The sequence below is a fragment of the Callithrix jacchus genome, chromosome 14, assembly GCF_049354715.1.
Source record: "Callithrix jacchus isolate 240 chromosome 14, calJac240_pri, whole genome shotgun sequence".
NCBI classification, from domain to species: Eukaryota; Metazoa; Chordata; class Mammalia; order Primates; family Cebidae; genus Callithrix; species Callithrix jacchus.
Genome location: NC_133515.1, coordinates 67,762,072 through 67,789,981, shown reverse-complemented (window position 1 = coordinate 67,789,981; position 27,910 = coordinate 67,762,072). Strand labels below are relative to the sequence as shown.

The window sequence follows — 27,910 nt, the reverse complement described above, 5'->3', positions numbered from 1 at the left end:
CAGGGAGGAAATGAGCCCGTGGCTTGAGACCAGTGCAGGGAACGCAGAGTCACTGCCCAGCTTGGAAGGACTGTGGGCCACATACCTCTGGGATGTGTAATCTGTGGCCCTGGCCCAGGGAATGGGTGGCCTATCTGGGGAGACTAGCAAATCCCCTCAAAAGATTCAGCTTTGGAGAGTTAATTAATAGAGCAGGTCAGGCATGCAGAGGCTGAGTGGACCCACTTAGTAGAGGCATTGCAAGAGTTCAGTTGAAGGGAGCTCCCTGGTAGTCAGGGAGGCTTCCAGGAGAAGGTGGGCCTGAGCAAGGCCCCCAAGGATGGAAGAGGATCTGGCTAGGCCAGGGGGGAAGGGGACCTGAGGAAGCAAAGGCGAAAGAGGAATATGGATTCACAAAACCAGAAGGACCAGTAGGGAAGGAATATTTGGATTCCCTGGAGTCTGGCTGTTCCATGCTCCATTTCTCTTGGCTTCTGAGAGGGCAGAAGATGGTAGGGAGTGCTGGAGGCTCACCCTGGGGTCAGCAGGACCCCAGACTGTTACCCCCCTGCAGGGAGACAGAGGCAGCACCTTCCTGCCAGTGAACAGAGGCCAGGGGTGGGACCAGAGCTACATCTCTGGGGAGCTTTATGGACAGGTTGGTAGCAGGAGGGCCTGACCCATAGGTACTGTGGGCCAGCTGAGCACGGGAACAGAGGCAGGGGGCAAGAGCAAATGGCCTGAAGAGGTGGGAGGTCACAAGGGGAACTGGGCCCATATCCAAGGTCAGAACTCATGCACCAGAGTGGCACAGCCCAGGGCCAGCTCAGCCTCCCTCAGGCAGCAGCACAGGAGCCCAAGCCAGAGTAGGGGTGATAAAGGCTGATCAGTCTGCCACTCCTCAGGTATTTGTATGCCCTGAGAGTTCCTCTGTGGGGTGGAGATTGAGATATAAGCAGCTTTTAAGAAAGGAGGGAAAAGAAAACAGGCTTAAATTCAGCCACTTTCGGCCTCCGTAATTTTGTACTTTGACCGATTTCTGATAGGAAGAGGATGGTGACACAGCAGGCCCTCTCCTCCTCAATCTCTCCCTCCGCCACTGTGAGGGGAGGCCACTTCAGGGTCCCCACAGGCTGTTTCTGAGGCCTTTCACTTAATTATGATTTGCATATATAGGTACACAAGAGGACCCCCAAGATGATAAGCCTGGGACGCCACAAAACTTAGCTCCGTCTCTGACTCCCCACTTGTGTTCAGAATACATACCTGAGCTTCTGAGTGCCCCCCTGGGCTGCAGTCCTTGGGGGGCTTCAGGAGAGGGAAGATGGGGCCCAGTGTGCAAGGTCTCTGGAGTCCTGTTGGGGGACTCACACACAGATGAAACAATTAGGGACTCATATGAGAATTTCATTGAGAGCCACGGTGTAGGCTACAGACTGCAGGTGAGAGAGAGGAGCTGTTCCCAGAGGAGGAGGGGAGTTCTAAGCAGGGTCTAAGGCAAGCAGGGTCAAGGTTCAGTGGGGGGTGTTCACCCCAAGGTACTTTTGGGGCAGGCACTGCTAACATGTCCTTGTCCTTTCAGCCACAGTACATGTGTGAGGCCATGCTGATCCTGGGCAAACTGCATTACGTGGAGGGCTCATACCGAGATGCCATCAGCATGTACGCACGTGCTGGGATTGATGACATGTCCATGGAGAACAAGCCCCTGTATCAGATGCGGCTGCTGTCAGAGGCTTTTGTCATCAAAGGTAGCTGTGGGCGCCGGCTTGGGCTTCCTATACTGTGTGCAGTTCATTGCACTCTGGCTCCCAGGGCCCTGCTGGGCTCATGTCCAGATTCTTCACCCCTGGTAGTGCCCATGCCCAGGCACTGGTGTCCAAGGTGGACGCTGGTGGCAACCAGCCATGCTGACATTGCCTGGTGCCTGACTGGGGACGTTAGGAGACTCCCGATTCTCACCCTGGCTCTGTCAACAATGATTATCTTACTGTGTGCCCTTGGGCAATCACCTCTTCACCTTCTTTGGCCTCAGTTTACTTGTCTCGAAGACACAGTTGTAATACTTGCCCTCCCAGGGTTACCATGACCAAGAGGCATCAGTGGAGTTGTGTTGCCAGGTTGAGAAAGGCTTACAAAGTATGACCTTTCACTGGCAGGCTGGCTCTGCTGATTGGTGCTGGCCCCAGAGCAGGTACTGGACGCTGTAAGAGTCTGCCACTCCTCAGGTATTTGTTGGGCACCTGCCATGAGTGGCCCAGGGAGCAGGGGCTGAGACCCAGTGAAGAACAGGTCACAACCAGTTTCTGGAGGTGCTCTCAGCATTCCATGGGCAAGGGGTGCTCTGGAGGGGATTTAGGGGTCATGGGTCAGTGACTTAGGAATTTCATGAGGGGACTGTGGACAACCCAGCTGGGGAAATTTGTGCCATTTAACTGGACCCCAAATGTGTTCAGTGTTAAAGTCAACCTACCCCGAACTTTGTGCTTCAGGCTCCTCCTTCCCTGGATCCCCGGCTGCGGGAGCCCCTCTGCTCAGCCTGCTGTCAGGAATCTTGGATGTTTGATTGTCTTCCTATGCAGCACAAACCAACCCCCAGAGGAAAGTCTAGAAAAGATGCCTGTGGCTCAGCGGGGATTTGGTGCCTGGCATTTGTAGAGTATGTGACATCCTCTATTATACATAGTGACATTATCTCCATCTTGTATGTGGGGAACCTGAGGCCTAGAGAGGATAACTTGCCCAAAGTTACCCAGATTCATGGTGGAGCCAGGATGAGAAACTCCATGCTCTGAAGCTGGCCTTGGAATATGAGTCCTCCAAGGCCCCTGCAACACACTCAGTTTCCCCTGTCCCCTCTGAGTCCCAGGAGGAGTGAACTGTGATATCTGTGGAAGGCACACCCTCCTTGATTCTGGGTGGTGGGATTTCCTGAGGGGGTTCGCCCACCCCAGATCCTTGGATTCATTTTCCGTTGGGTCCTCACCATGCCAGGAAACCTGGCAAGATGGTCACTGTGGGTGGCCCCAGTGCCAGCGGCTGGAGGGCAGGTTCCTGTCTGGGACCGCCCGGTCTATGAGTGGTCTTCTCCCTTTGCTCTCTTATCCCCCGCTCTGCACCTCTGGCACAGGCCAGTCTTAGGAGTGATCTGCATTTGTCATTTGGGTCTTTTGGGTCTCTTAGAAACCCCTTCAGCCATGGAAGCCCTGAGCGGAACCCCCTTCCTTGGGCTTCCTTTCCGGGACTTTCTCCTGAGCGTGGCTCAGGACAGATTGCCCCCTGTCTCCTGCTCTCTCCTCTTTCCAGCATGCCTCCAGCTTCTTGGGGGAACACAGTCCTGGTGGTCAGAGGTCCTGCAGGGGAGGTAAGGAGCTGGGCCCTGCCGGCTCAGGCTGCTTGGTCGTGGGCTGTGCTAGCTCTTGTTCCCCAGTGACTGCACGTGGCCTCCCCCTTGCCTGCCTCCTCTCTGCCTGTCCTCCTCCCTGTTCTGCTGCAGTGACCATGCCTGCTGCCTGGCATGCTGAGGTTTGCCTGACCCTGCGTGTGCTTGAGACCATGCATGTGGCTACAGGGTGTGCACGATGTTGATCTGCCTAGGTTTGGGGGATACTCTCTCCCCATGCATACAGTAGAGGCCACACCCTCCAGGGGCTGAGGACACAGGTCATTGGTCCTGACTCCATCTATGAGCATGAGGGCAGTGGCAGCAGGGGCCACAGAGTTCACAGAATGCTGATATTTATTCAGCTCCCCTCCATACCAGGTAGGCCCTTGTTGAGTCCCCACAGTAACCCTGTTGTGGTGTTCCCCTCATTCTGTGTCATGGATGAGGAGTTAAGGTTGGAAGAAGTGAGGTGACTCATGCGAGGTCTCACAGGAAGTGGCAGAGGCAGGGTTTGAACCCGGGCAGCTGGAGCTTTTGATACTGTTGCTGAGAATCCTAGGATGAAAGGAATCAAGTGATCCAGGCCTAGCCCTCATGGTACAGTTGAGGAAACAGAGGGTGACAAAAATGTAGCAGTTTACCCAGGACATCAGTTAGCATGTGGTTTGTATTAAGCTCCTCTGTCCCAGGCAGCCTCTTGGTCTTAGGCTCCATTTGACGCTGTGCGGCCTGCAGCAGCCTGACTGACCCACACTCAGCACTCCTGGCCAGAGTATTAGGCCATGGCTTGACTGGCCATTTTTCACAGCAGTCTGCTCTGTGGTTCTGTTTGGTACTCTGTAGTGGGATAGGGAGTCTGGGTCTCTGGCACACCTGACTGGAGAAGAAGGACAGGGCCTGTGTGTCACAGGGGAGCCTGAGCTGGCCAGGCTGGGAGACTCTGGGAGCCCCAGCATGGAGCGGTTCCAACATGGAGCTGCTGTTCTTTTTAGGGGAGTCAGGAGCAGGCTCTGGGTCTCTTTACCCCCACCCTCAAAAGGCATAAAAACACATTCCCCTCACCCTCTTTCCCCATCAGGGCAGAGGGACTTGTACTGTGACCCTGTGAGGTGTCACTCACAAAGGCCCAGCATTTCTCTGAAATGTGCATTTGTATGTTACATCCAAACATGATTTCTGATTCCCAGGGAGGCGTTAGACATCAACCTGGGAGCCTCAGTGAAGGGGCAGTTTGCAGCAGTCTTGGGTTTTCATTAGCCAGAGTGCAGAGACATCACATGTATATTTGTGTATATAAGATGTGGGGAGTACATGACCTCCGCCTTCTCTGAGGGGAAAACAGTTATTGTCTGTCACATTTGTTTAGAAACAGTAGAAAAACCACATGTTTCCCACTAAGATAGAAACTTAACACCTTCATGGGAAGACGTCATTTTCATGTCTGAGTGGTCTGTGCCCATCCACTAGCACTCCTGGTCCCCTAACATTTGAGTCACACATATGCTCAGACTGACTGGGTCCAGCCAGTAGACGACTGGGTTTTAGAGCCTCTTGGTGGTGCCTGGGAGGTGGGCTGGGTCCTGCTAGAGGCTCTGACTCTGGAAGAAGAAGCCCTCCTCCCCAGTCCTGCCTTCAGCTGCTCCTGGCTGCAGAGAAGCTGTCATGTTGACCTGTTGCTCAGTAATGCCCTGTCCTGTGGCCAAATGCTCCCAGGTCACCTGTGGGGCCTGGGCAGAGTTGAAGGCCCCTCCCCTGCCTGTCAGAATGCCCTGTTTGGTTCTTCATTTCCCAAATACCAATTTTCTGAGCTCCTCTGGTATACTTGACATTTGGTGGCATTCCCAGAAATGTGGGATACAGACCTCTCCCTCTGGAAGCTGAGCCTCTGATGTATGTCTTTGATGTGTGTGCATACGGGGGTATGGGGGGAGGTGGGATGATCACATGTGCACCACCCAGGAGTTTGCAGGGCCCCTCCCCAAACCCACTGAATCAGAATCTACACCGTACAATGTTCCCGGGTGATGTGTACATACATTATAGTTGGTGAGACACTGCCCTGGAAACACTTGTTTAATAAATAGTTGTTGACTGATGGTTAACCTTCATCTCTACTCTGTACATGGGAGGTGGTTGTTATGCCCATTTTAAGGATGAAGAAGCTGAGGAAGTTCACGCAGCCTGTAAGTAGCATTTGGCCAGAAGGATGTCTCTAAAGCTTGTGTCCTGCCTGTAACAGAGGAGTCCACCCGAAGGTGCTGGGAGGCAAATTACAGTTGCCTCCAAGATGGGTCACATAGATGAGGACTTTCTCCTCTCTAGGACTCCTTCAGCCCTGGCTTGAGTAGGGGCTACAACCGCAACCATTTTCCTGGCATTTGCTTTCCCAGGGCCATTTGTGTATGTAGTGTCTGTGGATGAGTTATTCGGAACATTTGCTTTATATTTCAACCTAACATCAGTCATCTTGGTCTAGAATAGAAGCCCACTCCTCTCCTACCCCATTCCCTGGGCCCTGCTGTGGCCCCCTTGTAACTTCTGCTAGCCCTCTGATCCCTGACCAATCAATCATGTCAGATCAGGGGAAGGCCCTAGAAAGGAAACGTTTCCAGGTACAGGTGACAGATATATATTCAGACGAAACAGCTTCATTACCATCCTAGTTTGGTAAAGAGAGAACATCTATTTACTCTAGGCTGGGCACAGCAGCTCATGCCTGTAATCTCAGCACGTTGGGAGGCTGAGGCAGGAGGATCACTTGAGGTCAGGAGTTCAAGACCAGCCTGGCCAACATGGTGAAACCCTGTCTCTACTTTGAAAAAAAAAAAAGTACAAAAAATTAGCTGGGCATGGTGGCACACGCCTGTAATCCCAGCTACCTGGGAGTCTGGGACAGAAGAATCACTTGAACCTGGGAGGTGGAGGTTACTGTGAACCGAGATCACACCACTGCACTCTAGCCTGGGTGACAGAACAAGAGTCTGTCTCAAAAAACCAAAAATAATCTAGAATGCTTTAGTTTCAAGGCCCTTCTAGGATGGCCTGTCTGCAGTGCTACCCACCGCTTGGCAGAACCCATGTGCTCATGGCTGTGAGCCCTGCTTTCCTTTGAATTCCAAGCCTCTTGAGTACAGGTAGTCATTCCTTTTGTACCCTCAATCAATCTCCCTCTCTCCTTTCCTGAATCCCCACCTGTCAGTATAATAAGGTCTGCTCCTGGTGTCCAATATAATCTATGAAGTTCTTCCCTTCACTTCTTGGGACATTGTCTTTGCCTTTTTTCTTCACTCTGTGCATAGCTGTGTCCTTACATTCTCCCCCAACACAGTTCAGGTGCCAGGGGCTTCCCTTGGTTGTTCAGCCTGCAGCATCATCTCCCTCTTCCCACCTCACTTGGACCTCAGCCCAGCATGCATGGCCATTCTCTCCAGTTAGGGGTCTGTATGTTCCTTCAGCCGAGTGTCTGAGCTCCTGCAGTTGTATCTCCCAAGGCTCCTAGCCCACCTCCTGGAAGTAAAATTTGTCAGCAGTTGATTCAGCAAGCACCTGCTGGAGATGCCAAGATCAACAGTTAAAGTTGCTTCTCTTGAGGGAGTGGCAGGCAGGTGGGCAAAGCCTGCTCCTGAAGGGATGCAGCTCCAGGAGAAGCAGCTACTCGGGAGGAAGACCCCAGAGTGGCTAGTCTGCTGCTCCTGCCATGGCTTGCTGGGGCAATATGGCAGACTTCCTGCCTGGCTGTGTTGTCTCAGCCATATGGCTATCCCCAGTTCTGTCCCATGGGAAGCTCTGCCTTGACTCTTGGCCCTTTGGCCACCAGAAAGGGGCATTTGTGAAGAGTGCCCTCTGGGCTGCTGCTTCTGGGCAGCCCAGCCCCTGATGGGAGTAGAACACTTGAACCTACTTTATGGGTTGAAGATTGCAAGGGTTTGTTTGCCAGGTTTGGGGTCTGGCTCTGCAGCTCCCTAAAACTCCGTAGTAATAAGTCTTTGGCAAATTAGCATTGCATTATCTTCATGGTGAGAACCTAGAGCCAAAGCTTGTGTTGACTCAAAGTCCATAGATGTAGATCCAGGCCTCGAGGCTCTGTTGCTCAGCAACAGGCCTCAGAAGTACTCTCAGCCGCCTGACCCCCAGCCCCCCTCAGCCCCCAGTGCAATGGGTAAGCAATGGGCTGTGGGGCACATGCCCTGGCTCTCCTGCAGTGCAGTGAGAACTGCAGCAGGGGGTCCATGTGAAGTTTGCATAGGGAGGGATTCACACCTTTTCAGCCTTGTCTCCTAATGGAGTCTGGTCCCCTTGTCTCCTCTGGCACTGCCTTCAGCAAGGACAGAGAATTTCTAACTCCTGTTATCTGACTTAACTCTCAGCTGTCTTGTATTGTTTTATACAGACAACGCTTTCTTATTCAGAGGGACTGCCAGGAGTGATGCTTAGAAGGCTTATTTTTGTAGGACTTAGCATGGGCCCCAGGAAGCATCTGGCAGAGGCCAGTATCCCAAAGTGTTCCACCACATGCCCAAGGTCTCACCTCAAGACAAAATAGGCTGCATTCCAGCTGCTGGTGCTGCTGCTGTATAGCTGGAATTCCAGTTTCTCAGCTGGGAGATGGTGAAGGCCTCACTGCCTCACCTGACCTCAGCCCAGCCAATCGTGTATTTCAGGAATTGTCATCTCAGACACCATGCCTCTGGGGATCAGTTTCTGTATAATCAGCCTTATGGTTGTAATGACAAAACAGCGACTCCAACTAGTTGGAAAAGTAGCAACAAAAAGGAGGAAGGACTGGATATTTATGGGCCCTTGTAACTAGAAGGTTGCTGGAGTAGCATGGCATCAGGCATAGCTGGATCTGGGCTCAGCAAGGTCTGTTGAGGTCTTCCTCAGCAACTCAGGTATACATGGTTCTTACAGCATGGCACCCACAATCTCAGAAGGAGAGAGTGCCTGGGCAAGCTTCTTGTGGACCTAGCTTGGTCTCATGCCCACCCTGGAGCCTATTGTGCCCAGTACCAAGGTTACTGGGCTGGTGCCAAGGGTGGGATTTCCCCCACTTGAGTCTTGTGGATTGAGATGCAGGAATAGTTCTTCAAAGGAAAACCAGGGTGCAGTTACGAAAGTAGGTGAAAGGTGTGGAGGCAAAGCCCCAGAGCGCAGGCAGAAATGATTCACCTCAGGTTACACCAGTAATGTCAGGGTCGGGATGTGGACTCTGCTCTCTCTGACTCCAGTGTTCGGGTCGGGCTTGTCCCTGATGCCCAAGGAGTGATTGTTCGATTGTAGCACTCTTGCAGAGGGAGGTGAGATCCAGCTAGTTGTGGAGCCTTCACAGGTGAGCTGGGCGGTGAGCCTGAACTTGAGGATGAATCACCTATAGTCCAGTGGAAGAGGTGCCTTCCAGCAAGAGAAGTCCAAAGGGAAACCCCAGGGGAAACCAGGGGAGGTGGCTTGTTTGGAGGTGCAGTGTAATCACACTTCTTGGAGCTGAGAGACGTGTGTGTGGGAGGGATTGGGAATGAGCGTTAGGGCCAGGTGGGCCCCAGGAGAGGGCCCAGAGTGGAGAGCCTGCAGTAAGGCTCAGGGTGTCTCTCTTGGCTGGTGTTCTAGAACTTTGGCTGCAGGTCACTACACTGTGAGGTGCAGTGCAGCCTTTTCTCCCTCAAATCAGGCTCACCTATGGGTCAGCACGCTGTCTAGGACAATCTTCTCTAGGGTCTGGAGCTGAGGGATCTGGACCCTAGACTAGGATGAAGCCTTTGTGGATTCAGGATAACAAATCATCCACTTTGTTGGTCTGATCCCTAAGGGTTATTCCCTGGCTTTGATTGGCATCCAGGATGTTTCGGGGCCTGCTCTTTGGACATCTCCAGCCTTAGCTGGTTTAACCTCTGCAAGCTCCTGTGCCATTGTCTACCTCAGGCGGCATTTGATGGTAGACACTTCCCTCTCCTCCCCTCAGGCTTTGGTCCCTTCCATTTCTCTGGCACTAGCTCAGCGTGCTAGTAACCCCATTCTGCAACTGTTTGTTCTACCTTGAGCCTGGCAGACCTTAGTCATTGGTGCCTAATTTAAGGTTCATTGTGGCTCCACAGATGGACTGCCGGCCCCTTGAGAACTGGTCCTGCCACCAATATCAGCCTGGCCGGCTCACGTTCTCCTCTGCCTCACACCCAGCAGCAGGGAGGTCCTGGTGCCCTGACCCTGGTGCACATGAACTGTGTACTGCAGTGATATGCTGGGTTGTGAAGCTGCTGTGCAAAGTCAAAAGGTGAAATACCCTCAGCAGCCAGAAGGATTATGATCCACAGATTCTCTTCTCCCCACCCCTTGAAGGTAGACTTCTTTTTTTCCTGTTCTCTTTCAGACAGTGCAACCCCAAGCTATTCTGCTGTCACCTGGAATTGTGTGGCTGATTAAAACTTTTAAAAATAAAAGAAAGAACACTAGGCTGCTCCCAGGACAGGATATGATAGCATACTTGGTTTTTGTGTTTTTAGCCCTGGTATGGTGGGAATTCACTGTTGATTTTGGCCTCCCTCTCTAAGGGGTGTGGGCTATGTGCTGCACATGGACAGGAGCTCAGTCCTTGTGGCACTGCTGTCCCAGCCCCAGGCGAGAGAGGTTGGCTTCCAGATGGAGGAGGAGGAGCAGGCTGCCAGGGAATCAGGCCTCGTCCAGCCAGAGACCTGGATCTAGTTGACACTGGTGCTTTTAGCTGAGGGATCTTGGAATTAATCTGTTTTCCCTGGATTTGATTTTTCTTTCTTTCTTTTTTTTTTCCTTTGAGACAGTCTTGCTCTGTAGCCCAGGCTGGAGTGCAGCGATGCGATCTCGGCTCACTGCAACCTCTGCAGTGGTTCAAGCAATTCTCATGCCTCAGCCTCCCAAGTAGCTGGAATTACAGGTGCATACCACACCACACCCACCCAATTTTTTATATTTTTAGTAGAGACAGGGTTTCACCATGTTAGCCAAGCTGGTCTTGAACTCCTGACTTGAAGTGATCTGCTTGCCTCAGCCTCCCAAAGTTCTGGGATTACAGACGTGAGCCACCTCACCCCACCTAGATTTTTCATTTGTAACTCTGGAGAAGGGTTAAACCCCCTACATAAGAGGTTATTGTGAGCATCACTTGAAAATATTTTCTAAGAGGATACTGGTTTTTTTTAGGCAGAGTTTCACTCTTGTTGCCCAGGCTGGAGTGCAGCGATGCAATCTTGGCTCACTACAACCTCTGCCTCTCTGGTTCAGGCGATTCTTCTGCCTCAGCCTCCAGAGTAGCTGGAATTACAGGCATGTACCACCATGCCCAGCTAGTTTTGTATTTTTAGTAGAGATGGGGTTTCTCCATGTTGGTCAAGCTGGTCTTGAACTGCTTACCTCAGGTGATCTGCCCACCTCAGCCTCTCAAAGCGCTGGTATTACAGATGTGAGCCACCTCACCTGGCCAGCATACTTTTTACTCTTTATAGTATTTCATCTAATTTAATGATCATGGCTACACTCTGAGCTAGGCATTGTGAGTAATTCCATTTTGTATTTGAGGAAACAGACTTAGGAATGATGATCATTTGAGGTATCATTTTTTCCCTATATGCTTATATGTGCTTTTAAAACTAAATGTAAGTTCATACAGTCACGTTTTGTAATCTGCTTTTTTTTTCTTTTTTTTATGGAACGCTTCACGAATTTGCATGTCATCCTTGCGCAGAGGCCATGCTAATCTTCTCTGTATCGTTCCAATTTTAGTATACGTGCTGCCGAAGCGAGCACTGTAATCTGCTTTTTAAAAAAAGTTAGTATTTCATGAGTCATTTTTCAATACACTTCTACATTACTGTAAGTAACTTCATAGCATTTCATTTTAGTGTTCTATAATAATATTTTTAAATTATATTTTTTAGATAAAAGGGCATCACAGACCTGTTATTGCTCAATCTCAGGTGGCTGAACACCACTTGTCCCTCTAAGAAGTATGTTCTAGCATAATTTTGTGAACTTGTCCTGTGTTGGACCCATATGCTAAATATTTTTTTCTTTTTTTGCTATTATAAACAATACTGAAGTAGATATCCTTAAAGTTAAATTTTGCATATATATATATACTGTTTCGTTTTATTTTGGTGGAGATGAGGGTCTCACTGTGTTGCCAGGACTGGTCTTGAACTCCTGGGCTCTAGCAGTCCTCCCACTTCACTCTCCCAGAGAGCTGAGACTACAGGTGTGAGTCACCACCCGCAGCCTTTTTTTTTTTTTTCCAAAGATAAATTTCTAGAAAGTAGGATTACTGAATCATAGAGTCTATATTTTTTGGAGACTTTGATACAGAAGCCAAATTGCCTGTTTTTGTTTTTTGTTTTCATTAAAAAACAATTGTGTTGGCCGGGCATGGTGGCTCATGCCTGTAATCCCAGCACTTTGGGAGACTGAGGCAGGTGGATCAGCTGAGGTCCGGAGTTCGAGACCAGCCTGGCCAACATGGCGAAACCCCATTTCTACTAAAAATATAAAAATTAGCCAGGTGCGGTGATGTATGCCTGTAATCCCAGCTACTCAGAAGGCTGAGACAGGAGCATTGCTTAAACCCAGGAGGTGGAGGTTGCAGTGAGCTGAGATTGTACCACTGTACTCCAGTCTGAGCGACAGACCGAGATTCTGTCTCAAAAATAAATGAATTGTGTTAAATATACATACCATAAAATTTACCATCTTAACCACTTTTAAGTGTACAGTTCGGTACTAAGACATTGTTGTGCAAACAATTTCCTGAACTCTTTAACATTTGCATTATTGTGCAGCCAATCTCCAGAATTCTTTTACCTTGCGAAACCGAAATTCTATGCCCATGAAACAGAACACCCCATTCCCTCCTCCCCCAACCCCTGGCAACCGCCCTTCTATCTTCTGTTTTTATGAATTCGATTACGCAAGTACCTCATGTAAGAGGAATCATAACAGTATTTGCCTTTTTGTGTCTGGCTTATTTCACTTAGTATAATGTCCTCAAGGCTTATCCATATTGTAGCATGTGTCAGAATTTCCTTCCTTGTAAAGGCTGAATAATATTGTATTGTATATATGTATACATGACATTTTGTTTATTTTTTTGAATGAAATCATACAGTATTCATCTGTCAATGGGCACTTGGGTTGCTTCTACATTTTAACTATTGTGAATAATGCTGCTATGAACACAAGTGTACTGATATCTCTTTGAGACCCAGCTTTCTATTATTTTGGGTATACACCTGGAAGTGGAATTGCTGGGTCATAAGGTAATTCTATTTTTAAACATTCTAATTTTAACAGAGTAATCTGTGAGGATTCTTCCCTACCTGGCCTTTCAGTTTCCTCCCTGAAAGCCGAATGAATTGCATTTTTTTCCCTTCTTCCCCTGGCTAAGACTGGGATTCATCTTCCGTGGGTGCTGCAGCTGTCCTGTGCCCCTTGACAGGCTGGGTAGGTGGGAGGGAGGGGGTTCCGTTGCCGAAGAAGTTTTCTGTTTTCTACCTCTGCATCCAGGGCCCTAGGCTCCAGGGCTCCAAGGGTGGGGCTTCTTGGAAGGGTGGCTGCCTGGGGTGTGATGAGTCATTCAGACTGAAGGAGCTGGGACCAGCCTGGTGTTGGACCTGACGCTATGCCAGGATCAGCTTGGCTCCAAATCAAAAGTTCTGAGTTAATGAAAAAGAGAGAGGCCTCTTGAAAGGGGCCTCTCCTAGAGCTGTGTATTGGCACAGAACAGCCCTGCTGGTGGGAATCACAAGGCAGTGCCTGCCCCACAGGGCTGCATTACAACCCTCCAATGCCTCGAGGACTGTGCGCAGGGCAGCCCACCTCCATCCTGGATGGAGTCCTGTGGTCTGACCACTTGTGCAGAAGCATTCACGGGGCAGAGGGTGAAGAAACTCAAGCCTGGAGTCCCTGGGTGGGCTTCCAATCAGATGTTTGTGGACAGGAAAATAGAGCTTATCAACCAGGAGACAAATAGAAGGTTCCCTGCCCCTTTTTATGGGCACAACTGGGTGACTGGACTGTGGCCTTGCTCAGGTAAAGCCACTGCCAGCTCCAGAAATTTTTTGGCCTTGTGTATGTTGGAAATTGCTTTACAGAGGACCACCTCAGTGAATGTACCCCTCTACTTTGAACTTTTATTTCTCTAAATCATGACAGCTCCCTTCAAAAAGGCATTATCTCCATTATTTTTAGATAAATTTTCATATAGTGAGTTGTGTAGATCTTAACTGTATAATTTCATGAATTAGACCTGTATAAATATCCTTGTGATCGGTACCCTAATGAAGATACAGAACGTTTCTATCATTATAGAAAGTCCCCTTGGGCTCTTTTCTAATTGGTCCCCCCACCCCCACCCCAGGCAACCACTAGTTGTTTTCTTTTCTTTTTCTTTTTCTTTTTTTTCTTTAAGAGAGTTAAGAGTCTTGCTGTGTTGCCCAGGCTGGTCTCAAACTTTTGGGCTCAATTGATCCCCCTGCCTCAGATCTGACAGTGCTGGGATCACAGACGTGGGTCACCCCTCCTGGCCTTATTTTCTATTGCTATAGATTAATTTGCTTTTTTGAATAAATGAAATCATACAGTATGTATTTTTTTTTATGTCCGGCTTCTTTTGGACAATGTAATTTCTAAGTAATTCATCCATGTTATGTGTATATAAGAATTTGTTTCTTTTTTAAAAAATGTGAGTAATATTCCATTGTATAACTATACCACAATTAGTTTATGAATTCTCCAAGAAAAATTTTTTAAGTGGAGAGGGAAGAACTCCTCTTGGCTGTACACGTGGCTGTGTAAATACGCTCATTCATCTACGCATCTATCTGCATGGTTCCTGAACACTAGGCTCTGGCCATCACTAGGGTGCAACCATCAGTCGGAAATGGGTAGAAAGGATGAGGACAATGCAGGAAAAAGGCACATGCATAGGAGATGGAGCCAAACTGTTCAGCTGGTTTAGACACGGGGAGGCTTAACCCTACCTGGCAGGGTTTCACAGAAGAAGTGGCTTTGCTTTGAGCTTTTTAAAAATGGAGATGGCGTCTTGCTCTGTTGCGCAGGCTGGAATGTGGTGGCACGATCTCAGCTCACTGCAGCCTCCGCCTCCTAGGCTCAAGTGATTCTCCCACCTATGCCTTCTGAGTAGCTGGGATCACAAGTGCGCGCCACCAAGCCTGGCTCATTTTTTGTATTTTTCGTGGAGACAGGGTTTCACCATGTTTCCGGGCTGGTCTCAAATTCCTAAGCTCAAGCAATCCTCCCACCTGGGCCTCCCAGTGTGCTGGGATTACAGGTGTGAGCCACTGTGCCCAGCCTGCTTTGAGCTTTCTAGGAGGATGGGATTTGGGGTTCTTGGAGAAGCATGGTGGGGAAGCCCCTGCTGGGAGTGGAAGAAACAAATGCCACACAGGGAAGGTGGAGGCCTCAGAGACCATTGTTCCTGAATTCACTGCTTTGCAGTGGCCAGCCCTCTGGAGACTTGGGACTGGCAGCTTGAACTTGCCAGCAGCTGGCATCACCCATCCTGGTGCTGGGGCCAGAGGTGTGGCAGGAGGGAGCCCAGCCTCAGCACATCTCTCTGGGGTCCACAGAGCAGCTGTGTTGAAACAGATCCATTCTACGTCCTCTGGAATTGTCTGTGCCCTGCCACCTGTAGTTGGTATCCTGGGCTAGGCCTCTGAACAGTTCATAGGTTTGCCCCACCTTCCTGCAGGGTGGATAGGCTGCATGTCTGGGGAGCAGGGGCTGGCCTAGCTCTGGCAGTGAGCAGCGAGGCCTGTCTCCTTGATTCTTTCTTAGTTCCTCTTCCCCCTTTAGTCCTCTGGAATGAGGAGCCTCCCCCTCCTGGTTGTGACTCATTTGGCAGGAGGCATGGTGACAACCAGTGACCTGGCACCTGGGTGTTTGTGTTAGCAAGGACCTTCACGTTCTGTGTCCACCTTCCTCCAGGCCAAGGTACCCGACCTTTGGATCTAGTCACACCCCAGATCACTGGCACCTTTGCACTGACTCTGTGTGCATGGGAATCTGGCTAAGAAAAACAGTAGTAATTCCTTACCCTATATTTGCAGAGCACTTTGTACTTTGTCAGACATGACAGGCTTGTGTTTCTTCATCCAGCCAGCAAATTTTTGTCCAATACCTACTGTGCGCCAAATAGTAGAAAGGTAAATATGATTAGGTTCATGTCTTGAAGGAGCCCTCAGTCTGGGGAAACATAAGAAATGGTGAGTTAGGAATATGTATAGACTGGGACTTAAAGGAGGAATGTTTGATTATACCAGGGAATATCAGGAAGGGCTTTGTAGAGGAGGTAGCATTTAGTGGGTCAGAATGTGAACTGTAATTTTGGGTAGACTTGTTGAGGTGGATACATTCCAGGAGGAACAACTTGAGCAAGTCAAGAAGGCATCCTACAACCCAGCAGTTGGGAGCAGGAGGTTGGGTGTGGCTGTGGCAGGTAAGGCAAGAGATGAGGCTGGAGAAGTGATACCTGGAGGCCCTGGTATGGTGCCTCCAGAGGCTGGACCTTACCCTGTAACAGCGTGGACCCCTAGAGAGTTTTAGAAGGATCCCCTGGAGGATTAGAGTGACACTGGAGGCAGGGAGGCCAGTTAGGGCCAATGTAGTCATTCACTCAAAAGATAAAACCTGAAATAAGGTAGTAGAAAGAGACGGAGGGGAGGTTTGAAGTGTCGAAGGCTTGGTCATTAGGTGAATGTTGGGGCTTACAGGGTAGGAAACAGTTGAGGATTCTTCTTTATACCTCCCTTCAGTAAGTTCATCTTGAACCTCTACTTACTACATGTAAAGTACCATGTGGGCACAAAGATGAGATAGACATTGATTCTCCCCATTGGGAACCGATATTTCAGAAGGACAGCACTCTCTAGTCAGGTCTATATTAGCTGCAAGTGACCTCCCCCACAAAAAAAAGGGAAGGAAGGAAATGAGAGAAGATGGGGGAGCTATTTAATGGTGCTCATACACTGGAAAGTTCCAGCAGATAGAGCTTCAGGTAAAACTGGACGCAGGTACCCAGTCTCTTTAATCTGCCCTTCTCCATCATGTCTTACCTTTACTCTGCATGGATTTCATTTTTCTTTTTTCTTTTAAGATGGGGTTTCACCATATTGGTCAGGCTGGTCTCAAACTCCTAACCTCAGGTGATCTGCCCACCTCAGCCTCCCAAAGTGCTGGGATTATAGGCGTGAGCCTCCGTCCCTGGCTTTTTTTTTTTTTTTTTTTCATGACTATGAGTTTATCCAGTATTTTTCCTGTCTTAAGAAAAGTAACCTGATGCAAATATAGTTGTATTTCTGTTCAGCATTAATTTCTAGTAAGGCTAACAATGCTATATCCCTTTATTTCTTAGAGATTGTTTTTATTTTTTGAGCTTTTTGCTTTCGGCCTTGAAGCTTTTATTTTAAAAAAAAATTTTAATTGCAATAAAAAGCCCTGTATAACATAGAATTTGCCATCTAAACCATTTTTAAATGTATACTTCAGTAGTAGTATTTATATTCACATTGTGTAGACTTCATTTTAAGGCAGGTTTTCCCTAACGTTTCTAAGCTGATGTTTGGTACCAGCTTAACAACCCCAGTGGAAAGAGTGACAATTCCGAGACTGGTTTTTAGTGGCCCAGATTGAGCCATGTGCCCACACTTACCTGATCACTGTGGCTGTCATGATCAGCTGAGATTGCAAGAGGGGTGGTCAAAGGGAGAGCAAGGTGCTGTTACTGATAAAGGGGAGAGTGGGCGTCCACTGAAGGCAGAGACCTGAGCATGGGTGACTTCTGCAGGGAGGAACTGCTGGGTTCTATGGAAGCATGCATGTCATATGCTGCATAACTTGAGCACCTGCTGTGTGAGGTGCTGTGCTAGGGGTTGTGGTTGTCCAAAAAGGTTCACGTTTGCCCCCATGGTGCTTTCAGCTAGTTAGGGAGGGAAGAGCTGGCCAGAGATTATCAAAATACAGTGTAGAAAGTGGTGAGCACAGGGAAAGTGGATGTTTTTCTTCTAACTACTGAAGTATAACCAAGTAACCCCATCTTCAGGCCAAAATTCACTGTGGCCCAGGTGGTGTTGGGTACAGACAGTATTATGGTAAAAGATCCCCTTTTTCCTAGCCATGGGCTCACAACTGTTTGCTTTTTTTTTTTTTGAGATGGAGTCTCACTTTGTTGCCCAGGCTGGAGTGCAGTGGCATGATCTCGGCTCACTGCAACCTCCGCCTCCCCGGTTTAAGCAATTCTCCTATCTCAGTCTCATGAGTAGCTGGGACTACAGGTGCCTGCCACCATGCCCTGCTAATTTTTTGTATTTTCAGTAGAGATGGGGTTTCACCGTAATAGCCAGGATGGTCTTGATCTCCTGACCTCATGATCTGCCTGCCTTGGCCTCCCAAAGTGCTGGGATTACAGGCGTGAGCCACCACACCGGCAACTGTATGCTTTTCAATTAACCAAAATGTGCCCCAAGGGGCTCTTTGAGGGGACAGAAACCTTGTTGCCCATGTCCAATCTATCCCTTCTTTTAATCCAAGGCCCAGGGGCAGAATGGAACCCCTGAAAATAAGGCTGTGGGACAGCAAGGTGAAGAAGGTAAGGGGGAAACTTGTCCTCATGAGTATGAAATTTCTGGCTGGTTTTCGCAGTGCAGCCAGGTTCTCCAAGAGTGACGTGAGAGAGGGAAGGGAAAGAGAGAGGAAAAAGTGAGTGACAGAAGAGGAGCTTGAGAGCCTTCCAGCCACCACACAGTGTGGGGATATGCTTGCTACCCTCGTTTATCCCATCAGGGAGAGCCTAAGTGCCTGGTGTGGGGCGATGGATCCCTCCCACGGCCGCAGGTTGCCAGTTGAGGTGAACTGTTTCTAGCCGGTGGGAGCTAAGGAAAGAAAGAAATCGGCCTGTACACAAAGTCATACATTCACACAAACAAATGGTGCACTTCCAAACAAAATCCCCAGTTGAGGAGCTGAGTGGAGTTCTGAACCCCCTGCCTCAGCTCCAGACAGCTTCACAGGCAGCTGAGTCCCTATAGTGCTACAAATGCAAATACTCACAATGCCCAAATGGTGCCAATAGCAGCCAAGTCTGCACAGAGTGAAGTTCCAGGGACACCCAGAAGAGACAGAAGAAAGTCAGGTACAGTCCAACTTGCTCACCCAGTTTCAAGGTTGCCAGCTTCTTCAGAGGTCACTTTCTTTGTACCCATGAAGCATGGGAAGCAGCAGATGTAGTGCCAGGAAGTGAAAGGGAAGTTTCCCCAAAACAAGATGTTTTGGCAGCTGCTGAGAAATCCCCTTAGCATTCCTGTCCTGGAGTCCAGTAGCCAGGAGCAGCTGGTGCTCCCAGGTGCCCCCCGCTCCCCGCCTTGCCCAATAGTGAAACCAGGTGATAGGCTCAATAGTCCAAAGTGTGTTGCAGTCCTCATAGGGGCCACCAAACTTGTAACTGAAGCGCAATTCAGTCACTCGCCACTTGCAGAGTCCAATTAACAAGAGCGAGGTCTGGAATAAAGAAAGTAACTTTATTCCCAAGCTTAGCTTAGGGGAAAAGGTACAGGCTCCTGCCTTTAAACATAACCACTTCACTTTTGGGGTAAAAAGTGGGGCTTTTAAAGACGGACTTGGCATGAATGGCATGCGGAGGAGGGAGCAAGCAAGTGCAGGGTCTGCATGACTTGGCTTGGTGCCTTCCTACTAGGTGGTTTAGCTGGCACCACTGCGTGCAGAACTAGGTTGTCAGGTGATCATTGCTTCAAGATACTCTGGTGGGAAAGAGTTTCCTCTGAGTCATACTTTAGGATGTAAATTGACTCGTCTCTCCGAGGCAGTCTCCTGGTGGGAAAGAGTTCTGGCTCTGGAGCTTCTAAGTCAGCACCTGGATAAGCTTGCTCTGTAGGGAGTGTGTGGTGACGGGAATATAAAGGTTATTGCATTTCTAAAGAGCTAAGTAGGAAATGGGGTTGGGGGAAAGGAGAAAAGAGGAAATAAAAATAATAAATGTTTTAAAACTCATTCTTTTGCTTAGAAAATGGGAGTACTCTACTACAGAGGAGGGGTCAGGAATAGCTTCTGTGGGGAGGTAGCTGGGCAGATAGGCAGGATTTGGGCTGGGGTGATACAGTGTGATTCCCCACGTGCTGTCCCATCGCTTACTCCTGGCCAATGCTAACACCACCATTGCTTTAGCTTCCCCCCTCCCCTCCAAAGACCTCTGCCTCCCACTGGCTGCACCAGAGTGTGTGCCCCCTCAGATGAGCCCACCCTGGGCCCATAGGGAGGGCTTGGAGTCAGGGGGCCCGAGCAGGGCAGGTCTGAGGCACCCTCTTTCCTCCTGCAGGCCTGTCTCTGGAACGCCTACCCAACTCCATAGCTTCCCGCTTCCGCCTGACGGAGAGGGAGGAGGAAGTGATCACCTGTTTTGAGAGAGCCTCCTGGATCGCTCAGGTGTTCCTGCAGGAATTGGAGAAGGTGAGCTGGAAATAACACCATGGTAGCAGCAGCTTTCTGCTGAGCATGTATATCTACGGCTCCCGCTAAACCCATAGGTCACCTTTGTGCTAATTAGAAGAAGTCACCTCCTCTGTCCCCCAAAGGCATTCTACTTTATAGGTTGGAAAACTCATTATAGTATACTGATTCCACTAGAATGAGACTGTTTACTGGAAAATAGTTTAATAGATAAATGAGTCCACGCCATCTCTAAGCACCAGGAACTCCTTGGTGAACTCATCTTGCAGCACCACGTGTGACTGCCCTGTTTGTTATCTTGTCGACTCCTCACAGCCACCCCTGAGGTGGGTGTTGTACTTATCCCTGTTTAATACATGAGCTCTAGGGAGATGGACTCATTTGCTCACCATTCTTTCCCTGGCAGGGGTGGAGTCAGCCTGGGTCTCCCAGTTGGACATCCTTCCCTGCTCTCGGTGTCCCAGAGGCTCCTCCCTGTATCCTGTGAGGATGCAGGGTCTTGGGACCCCTTCTCCAAGCCTTTCAGAGGCTGGTGAAAGAGCTAGTCATTGGGGCTCTGGCAGTTCTCAGGTCCCCCTCCCTCTCTGCTTCCTTAACTGTCTGCAGGGTGTCAGGTGCAGGTAGGTAACAGCGTTTGTGCTAAGTATCCCAGCCCTTCGCCTTCTGGGAGGGTCTGGTTTAGTTTCGTGTATTTTGTTTTTACTTTTATTTTTAATTTTTATCCAATTTTATTCTTTTTTGTGGGGGATGGAGTTTTGCTCTGTTGCCAAGGCTAGATGGCTCTGGTTTATTAGAGCTTTGCTCTGTCTCCCAGGCTGGAGTGCAGTGGCTCTATCACGGGTTCAAGCGATTCTTCTGCCTTGACCTCCTGAGTAGCTGGGACTACAGGTCCCCACCACCACGCCTTCTAATTTTTGTATTTTTAGTAGAGACAGGGTTTCACTATGTTGGCTAGGCTGGTCTTGAACTCCTGACCTCAGGTGATCCGCCAGCCTCAGCCTCCCAAAGTGCTGGGATTACAGGCCCGTGCCCAGCCTCATTTTATTCCTTTTCCTTCCACATCTGAATACTATTCCATGAGGGGCCTTTGGTTCAGTGCTAAGAGAACAGGCAACTATATTCAACAGAGATACCGCTAGCACTTCTTGAGTGCTACTTTTGTGTCAGACACAACTCCAAGCACTTTACACTCATTCTATAATTTAACCCTCACACTGACTGGATGAGATAGGCCCTGATTTCATTCCCATTTTACAAGTAAGAAGACTCAAATTTGAAGAGGAGTTAGCCTCCCAGAGTTTACATCGTTAGTAAGTGGTGTTGGCAGGATTTGAACCCAGGGGAGTGTGGCTCCGAATACTTTCGGAGAAGATATTGGGGGTAGTGCTTAGGTATTCTGTGGAATAGATATTTAATGCATTACATGACAGGTTCTAGAGCAGAGTAGATTAGGATTGGTGTCCTGAAGGAGGAAGTGGTCATGGGCTGAGAGACTTAGAGCCCAGGAGATGCTTGCACCTCACCTCCCTTGGCAGATACCAAAATGTCAGTCCAGTACCTATTTTTGCGATGGGCTGTTTTGAAGGAGTCCAACCCAAGCCAGGTCAATTCCCCTAGAGCAAGAGTCTCAACCTCAGTGCTGCTGACATTTGGGGCTGAAGAATTCTTTGTTGTCATGGGGAGGGGAGCAAGGGGGCTGTCGTGTGTATTATAGGATGTTTATCAGCATCCCTGGCCTCCCCCACTAAGCCAGCAGCACCATCCCCCTCATGGTGATAACCAAAAATGTCTTCAGTTACTGGCAACTGTCCCCTGAGGGCAAAATCATGACACTGCTCTAGAACATGTCTGCTTGATTGCACTAAAGGAGGAAAGGAGACGTGACCGATGTGCTCAGCAAATATAGGACTTGAGTGCCCATTCCCTGGCAGAGGTCACTTAGAGACTCGGCATGGTTGAGTTGACCTCCACCAAGGGGGAGCACGGGTTGCTGCTAGACAGTAGCAGTGTTTTAGGAGCTCTTCACATTCACATTGCATGTGGTTGGGAGGAAACTTTCATGACAAAGAGAGTCTCCTGCTCAGCTGGAAGCCTAGGCTTTGGACTTTCTTTTCTGTTCTTTTGGTTTTTTTTTTGAGATGGAGTCTCTCTCTTGTTGTCCAGGCTGGAGTGCAATGGCGTGATCTCAGCTCACCACAATCTCTGCCTCTTGGGTTCAAGTGATTCTCCTGCTTCAGCCTCCCGAGTAGCTGGGATTACAAGCATGTGCCACCACCCTTGGCTAATTTTTTATTTTTAATAGAGACAGGTTTTCTCCACGTTGATTAGGCTGGTCTTGAATTCCCAACCTCAGGTGATCCACCTGCCTCAGCCTCCCAAAGTGCTGGAATGACAGGCATGAGCCACCATGCCCGGTGGCTTTGGACTTTCAAAAGGGGAGTAAGGTGATGAGCTAAAATGATGTCCAGGGCTGGAATCAGTGCCTGGCAAACAAATGAGCCCCAATTGTTGTTATCTTAAGTTGAGGGAGGACAGGCTATAGAACCCTGTGCATCCTCAGAAATGCTGTGTGTCCCTCCTGAGACCCAGTCCTGACCTCTAAGGAACTAAGACCCTCTCTTAAATCTACTTTGAATTCTGAAAAAGGAGGTGGATGCCTCACTGATTTTCTTCCCCTCAGATTAGACAAAGGAGATGGTATACTGAAGTCAGGCCTGTCTCATTGGACTGGAGGACCCTGTTAGAGCTGAGGCTTTTAAGCAACAGCTCAGTTAATAATGTAATTGTTCTCAGCTTCTCCTGGAACCAGGGGGTCTCGATTCTCTGGATGTTCTAACATTCCATGCTTGTTTGACAGGGACAGTATAGTATCTGGCATATAGCAGGCATTCAGATGTTTGTGGAATGAATTAACTGATACATAGTAGAAATAGCCTGGAATCTGTACCTGGCTAGGCTTGAGTTTGAGGTCCAGGCTAACACCAGCTTTGTGACCTTAGGCACTAAATTATTGATGGATTGACTGAGACAGTATCAGTCTTTTGCCCAGGCTTGTCTGGAACTCCTGGCCTTAAGCGATTGTCTTGCCTCGGCCTCCCAAAGTGCTGGGATTACAAACGTGAGCCACTGTGTCTCTAATGGACACTTTTTGTCTTAAACACTTTCTGAGCCTCAGGTTCCTCATGTATAAACTGCAAACAAAACCAGCCCTGTAGGATTGTTGTGAGGCATAAATAAGATTTGGACTTGGGTGGCGATTTTGTAAGAATTTCATTTCCCCTTGTCTTTCCTTAACTGGAGGTAGGAATGTGGACAGTCGTGAGACTCAGGAGATTCAGTTTCTGTCCTGTGGGAGTGAAGTCTGGTGGGAGATGAGGTTTGTATACACAGAAGAGCACGGGAGCAATGCTATGTGAAGCGGTCCCTCTACGCGTACTCAGACAGTGAGTGCTGTCTAGTTAAAGAGTGAGTGCTCAGCAGGACTCTGGACAGACAGGGAAGTCCTCCTGCAGTAGAGGGTAAGAGTGGACGGGGGAAACTGACTGCCTGGCTCCACAACCCACATCCTGAGTGGCCTTGGGACAGGAAGAAACCCTCTCTGTTCTCACCTGTGAAATGGAAATGATGATGATTAGTTCCTGCCTAATAGAGGTGCTCTAAAGGACTAAATGAGTTAATGAATTTAAAGCTCTGTGATTGTTGAATAAATGTTAGAGGCTTAGGGCAGTACTCATGCCTATAATCTCACCACTTTGAGAGGCCAAGGGGGGAGGATTGCTTAAGACTACGAGTTCAAGATCAGCCTGGGCAACATAGTAAGACCCTCTTTCTACAAAAAAACAAACAACAACAACAAAATGCTTATGGACATCTAGCATTTGGACGAGGAGAGAGTGCTTTAGATATATTTTGAGTTAAAATGAGGGGAGAAATGCCAGATATAGGTGATGGGGGATGAAGGCAGCAAACCACCTTGCCATGTATGTACCTATGCAGCAATCCTACAGGATCTGCACCTGTACCCCAGAACCTAAATTACAATTTAAAAAAAAAAAAGCAAATTAGATCGAGTCTGATCTGAGAATTGCAGCAATGTGCCCCTGAACAGCTGGGACTGGGATGGTGATGAGGCCACCTCCTCTTGCTGAGTGATCCCCTGCTCAGAACTTTGAGACAATGGCTCTCTCTCTGTTCCCCTTCCCAGACCACAAATAACAGCACGTCGAGGCATCTGAAAGGCTGTCACCTGCTTGACTATGAGCTCACCTACTTCCTGGAAGCCGCCCTCCAGAGTGCCTATGTGAAAAACCTGAAGAAAGGGTAGGTCACTGGCAGTTCAGTAGGCAGGAGAACGCTTCCCCTGGGCCGAGGCTTTTGATGTGGCCTCAAAGCTGCTCTCCCTCTTCTCTGGCCTGTGCACACGTGCTCTCCCAAGAGGATCAGTGGGGACTGGCTTGTGTCACATCTTGTCAGACAGAAGTGTGCAGAGGCATTCTCAGTGAGAAGGGCCACACCTCAGGAAGCCAAGGAAGCAATAAAGCCTGCGTATGCTCAGGGGACACTACCAAAAAGAGAAACAGGAATGAGCACCTTGACGGGGGAGTGGGGAGGGCAGAGGGTGCTTGGGAGGTGATGTTGAAAGAGCAAAGGACAGTGAGCTGGCCAGTGGGTCTGGTTTTGTTCACTATTGTCTGTGGTGTGAGTGAAGTTATTTGGTTCCTCTGAGCCTCACGTTCCCCAACAATCTAATGGGAAGGCAGATTCCTCATTCTGGCTTTTAAGGGATGGTGAAGTATGAGGGAAAGTCTGGTAGCAGTGAAGTTCTGGCATCACACTGGGGCTGGGGCTGTCCCTGCTGACGGGGCAGTAGAAATGCTTGTTTTCCTGTGGGTTGTCTTGAAGTCCCTCAGAATCCTGGCCTACCTGAGACCTAAGAACCATGGTGCCTGGAATGCCTTCTGTAGGCTTTTGCTCCTGGCTGAAGCAGGGCCTGCTCTGTGGATAGTGGAGGGAGTGGCTGGTGTTGGGAGTTAGGCCAGAAGTGGTTGTTTCCTGGGGTGTGTTGGGTGGTGGCAGGGGAGGGAGAAGCTACAAGATGAGAGTATGTGTTGGCGGCAAGCATGGCTCCGAGGCCATTCCGCAACTGGTTGGTTAGTCCCGTCTGCTGGCAACATCTCCACCAGTCTAGGGACGCATAGGCGGGGCTGGGGTCTCCTGCCTGTCTTTGCAGCAGAGGCTTTGGGCCCCCTCCTCTGCATCATTATGACCTTGCACAGACATGATGCGCTGGGGCTAGAGGACATCACTGACCAGAGGAGGGGATTCAGGTGCCAAGTACAACCATCCTCCGTGGTCACACCTCACCTCACTCTGCCTCCCATGGCTGTGGGTCAGGCCAAGCTGGTGTGACCTCCTCCTTCATGCAAGGTCAGGGTCACACAGCTTTCTGGTCACTGACTGCCTAGAGTTCTCTGAGGCCTAAATGCCATTTGTAGTATGATTTATTTTGTTTCATTTCACTTTATTCATTCTTTTCATTATATGTTTTTGAATATGTGATAGTTGCACGTGGTACTTGTTTAGTGGGAAAAAGCAAACTCACTGTTTTCTTCTACTCTGTACTTTTTTTTTTCTTTTTTTAGACAATGTTTTAGACAATATTTTGCTTTGGCACCCAGGCTGGAGTGCAATGGCGTGATCAGAGCTCACTGCAATTCCCACCTCCTGGGCTTAGGCGATCCTCCCACCTCAGCCTCCTGAGTAGCTGGGACAATAGGCATGCACCATCACACCTGGCTAATTTTTTGTATTTTTTGTGGAGAAGGTGTTGCATTTTGTTGCCCAGGCTTGTCTCAAACTCTTGCACTCAAGTGATCCTCCTGCCTCAGCCTTCTAAAGCGCTGGGGTTATAGGCATGAGCCACCATGCCTGGCCCTACTCTGTATTCAACACAACACAGGTCATTTCTGTGACCAAATGTGTGGGATTTTTTTCCCCACTCACAACCAATTCTCTGATACCAGCTGGGTTTTCCACGATTAAATTCACCTCTGATGCTAACCAGAGTTAGCACAGATCTCACAGGCTTAGTCCCACGAAAGACTGCCTTCCATTGCAGACACCAGTCACAAGGAGCAGGTCCCCAGGTTCCAGCAATTTCTGTCTGAGTTGGCTACAAATCAGGTTCTCAGAACCTCTTCTTGGTTCAATAAGTTACTAGAGCAGCTCATGGAACGAGGAAAGCAGTTTACTTGCTAGATGACTGATGTACAGTACCATGTAAAATGGTACAGCCCAGTCGGGTAGAAGAGGTGCATAGGGCAAGGTATGTGGAAGGCATGCGGAGTATCCAGGCCCCTCTGGGTGTACCACTGCCGCGTGCCCAGCAACCTGGAAGCTCTCCAGGCCCTGTGCTTTTGGGTTTGTATGGCTGTTCCATTATGTAGGCATGGTTTATTAGATCATCGGCCATTGGCAATCAGCTCAACCTTCAGCCCCTCTCTGGCCCTTGACAGAAAAAGTTTGCTGACACTCCCTCCACTTTAGATAATCACTTTTAACATTTTGATATATGTCTTTCATGTTCTTCTATGTATAGATACACAGATTTTTTTTTAACAACTACAACAAAACAGTATCCTAGAGGACACACTGCTTGTAGCTTGCTCTTTTCACCTCGGGTTGGCTGTGAGCCTCTTCCCTTCTTGCTCGTCTCCCTTCCCCACAAAGTTGCTTGATGTGGGGGTTGAGGAGGAGGTGGGCTCAGGGCTAGGTGGGCCTGGGCACATAGTGGACTGCAGCGGGTCAGGCTTGATCTGGACCCTGGCGGGGTCAGGGGAGATAAGAGAAGCCTGGGAGGGGCAGAGAGGGTGGGATGAGGCTGAGGATTGTAGGATGGCAGGAATCTGCAGGAGACGGTCCATGGCCAAATAAATTTGGAAACAATGGATTGAAGACCTCTGAGAATCTCTAGAACCGGAGCCTGAAGGTGGATCATGAATCTCCAGGAGGATGCAAAGGCCTGTGAAGCTGCCAACTGTTGGCTGTGGTGCCCTTGTCTGGAGTGGGTCTCCAGGTGCTCTGGGACTACCAGGGGAGCAGTCTGACCAAATCTCAGGGGTCTGGCCCAGGCAGCTTTTCCATCTAGCTGGTATCCCTGCCCAATAGAGCTACATATCAATGACCTTGAGCTTGAGTTCTCAATTGCTTGAAAGAGGAGGTGGAGTTGTTTGTCCAGAATGTGGAACATGATGTGGTGAGGTCAATTCCAGGAGACTGTGGCTGTGATGACTGCAGCAGGCAGGTGGACGTCGGCCTCGGGGAGGCAGTCCGGCCCAAGCAGGACCCTTGGCCTGGGGCGGGGGTTGGGGGTCGGGGGAGGCTATGCCCTCTTCCTTCTTTCTCTTCAGTTTGCCCTTGCTGTTGTGGAATCAGACACTGCATGATGCCCTATCTTCCAAATGGAAAGAATGCAGTGGAAGGAGCAGGGGATAGGGGGCGGGGGTAGCTCATACTTGTAATCCTGCACTTTTGGAGGCTGAGGCAAGAGGATCACTTGAGTCCAGGAGTTTGAGGCCAGCCTGGGCAACATAGGGAGACCTTGTCTCTATAAAGAAATAAACAAAATTGGCCAGGCTTAGTGACATGCACCTCTGGTCCCAGCTACTTGGGAGGCTGAGGTGGGAGGATTACCTGAGCCTGGGAGGTGGAGGTTGCTGTGAGCTGTAATTGTGCCTCACTGCACTACAGTTTGTGTAGCAGAGTGAGACCCTGTCTCAAGAAAAAAAAGAATAATAGGGTGGAAAGACCCCTACTGGGAAACAAACAGGCTGCCTCATGCCTGGCAGACAGCACAGTGAAAAGCACAGCTTTGGAGTCAGCACGCCTGGGAGTGAATCCCAGCTCTTAGGACACTCCTTTGTGTCCATGGGCAAGTCCCTTGAGCTCTGCTTTCCTTACCTGTAAGGTGGAGGTGAGGACCGTGCCTGCCTCCTCATAGCATTGTTGTGGGGTGTTATACGTGAACACCCACCTACCCACCAGGGTACCTGA

The 27,910-nt window shown here is 49.3% G+C and overlaps 1 protein-coding gene and 1 non-coding gene across 6 annotated transcripts in view; one reads left to right on the top strand and one right to left on the bottom strand.

The window, feature by feature from the left end:
* The window catches only part of TTC7A (tetratricopeptide repeat domain 7A), a 140,371-nt gene that overhangs the window by 15,074 nt on the left and 97,387 nt on the right, over positions 1-27,910 (top strand). For 2 of the 5 annotated variants that reach the window (XM_078349405.1, XM_017964344.4), the window contains exons 3-5: positions 1,562-1,730; positions 19,728-19,858; positions 24,063-24,178. In XM_078349405.1, coding sequence (XP_078205531.1) covers positions 1,562-1,730; positions 19,728-19,858; positions 24,063-24,178 — 416 coding nt within the window. Of the gene's footprint in view, positions 1-1,560; positions 1,731-3,285; positions 3,344-19,725; positions 19,859-24,062; positions 24,179-27,910 lie in introns of those variants that run through there. The other 3 variants (XM_078349406.1, XM_078349408.1, XM_078349407.1) reach the window with 3 other exon arrangements.
* LOC118147510 (U6 spliceosomal RNA) lies at positions 11,028-11,134 on the bottom strand. The gene has a single exon (XR_004733966.1). It is a non-coding gene; the product is annotated as a U6 spliceosomal RNA (small nuclear RNA).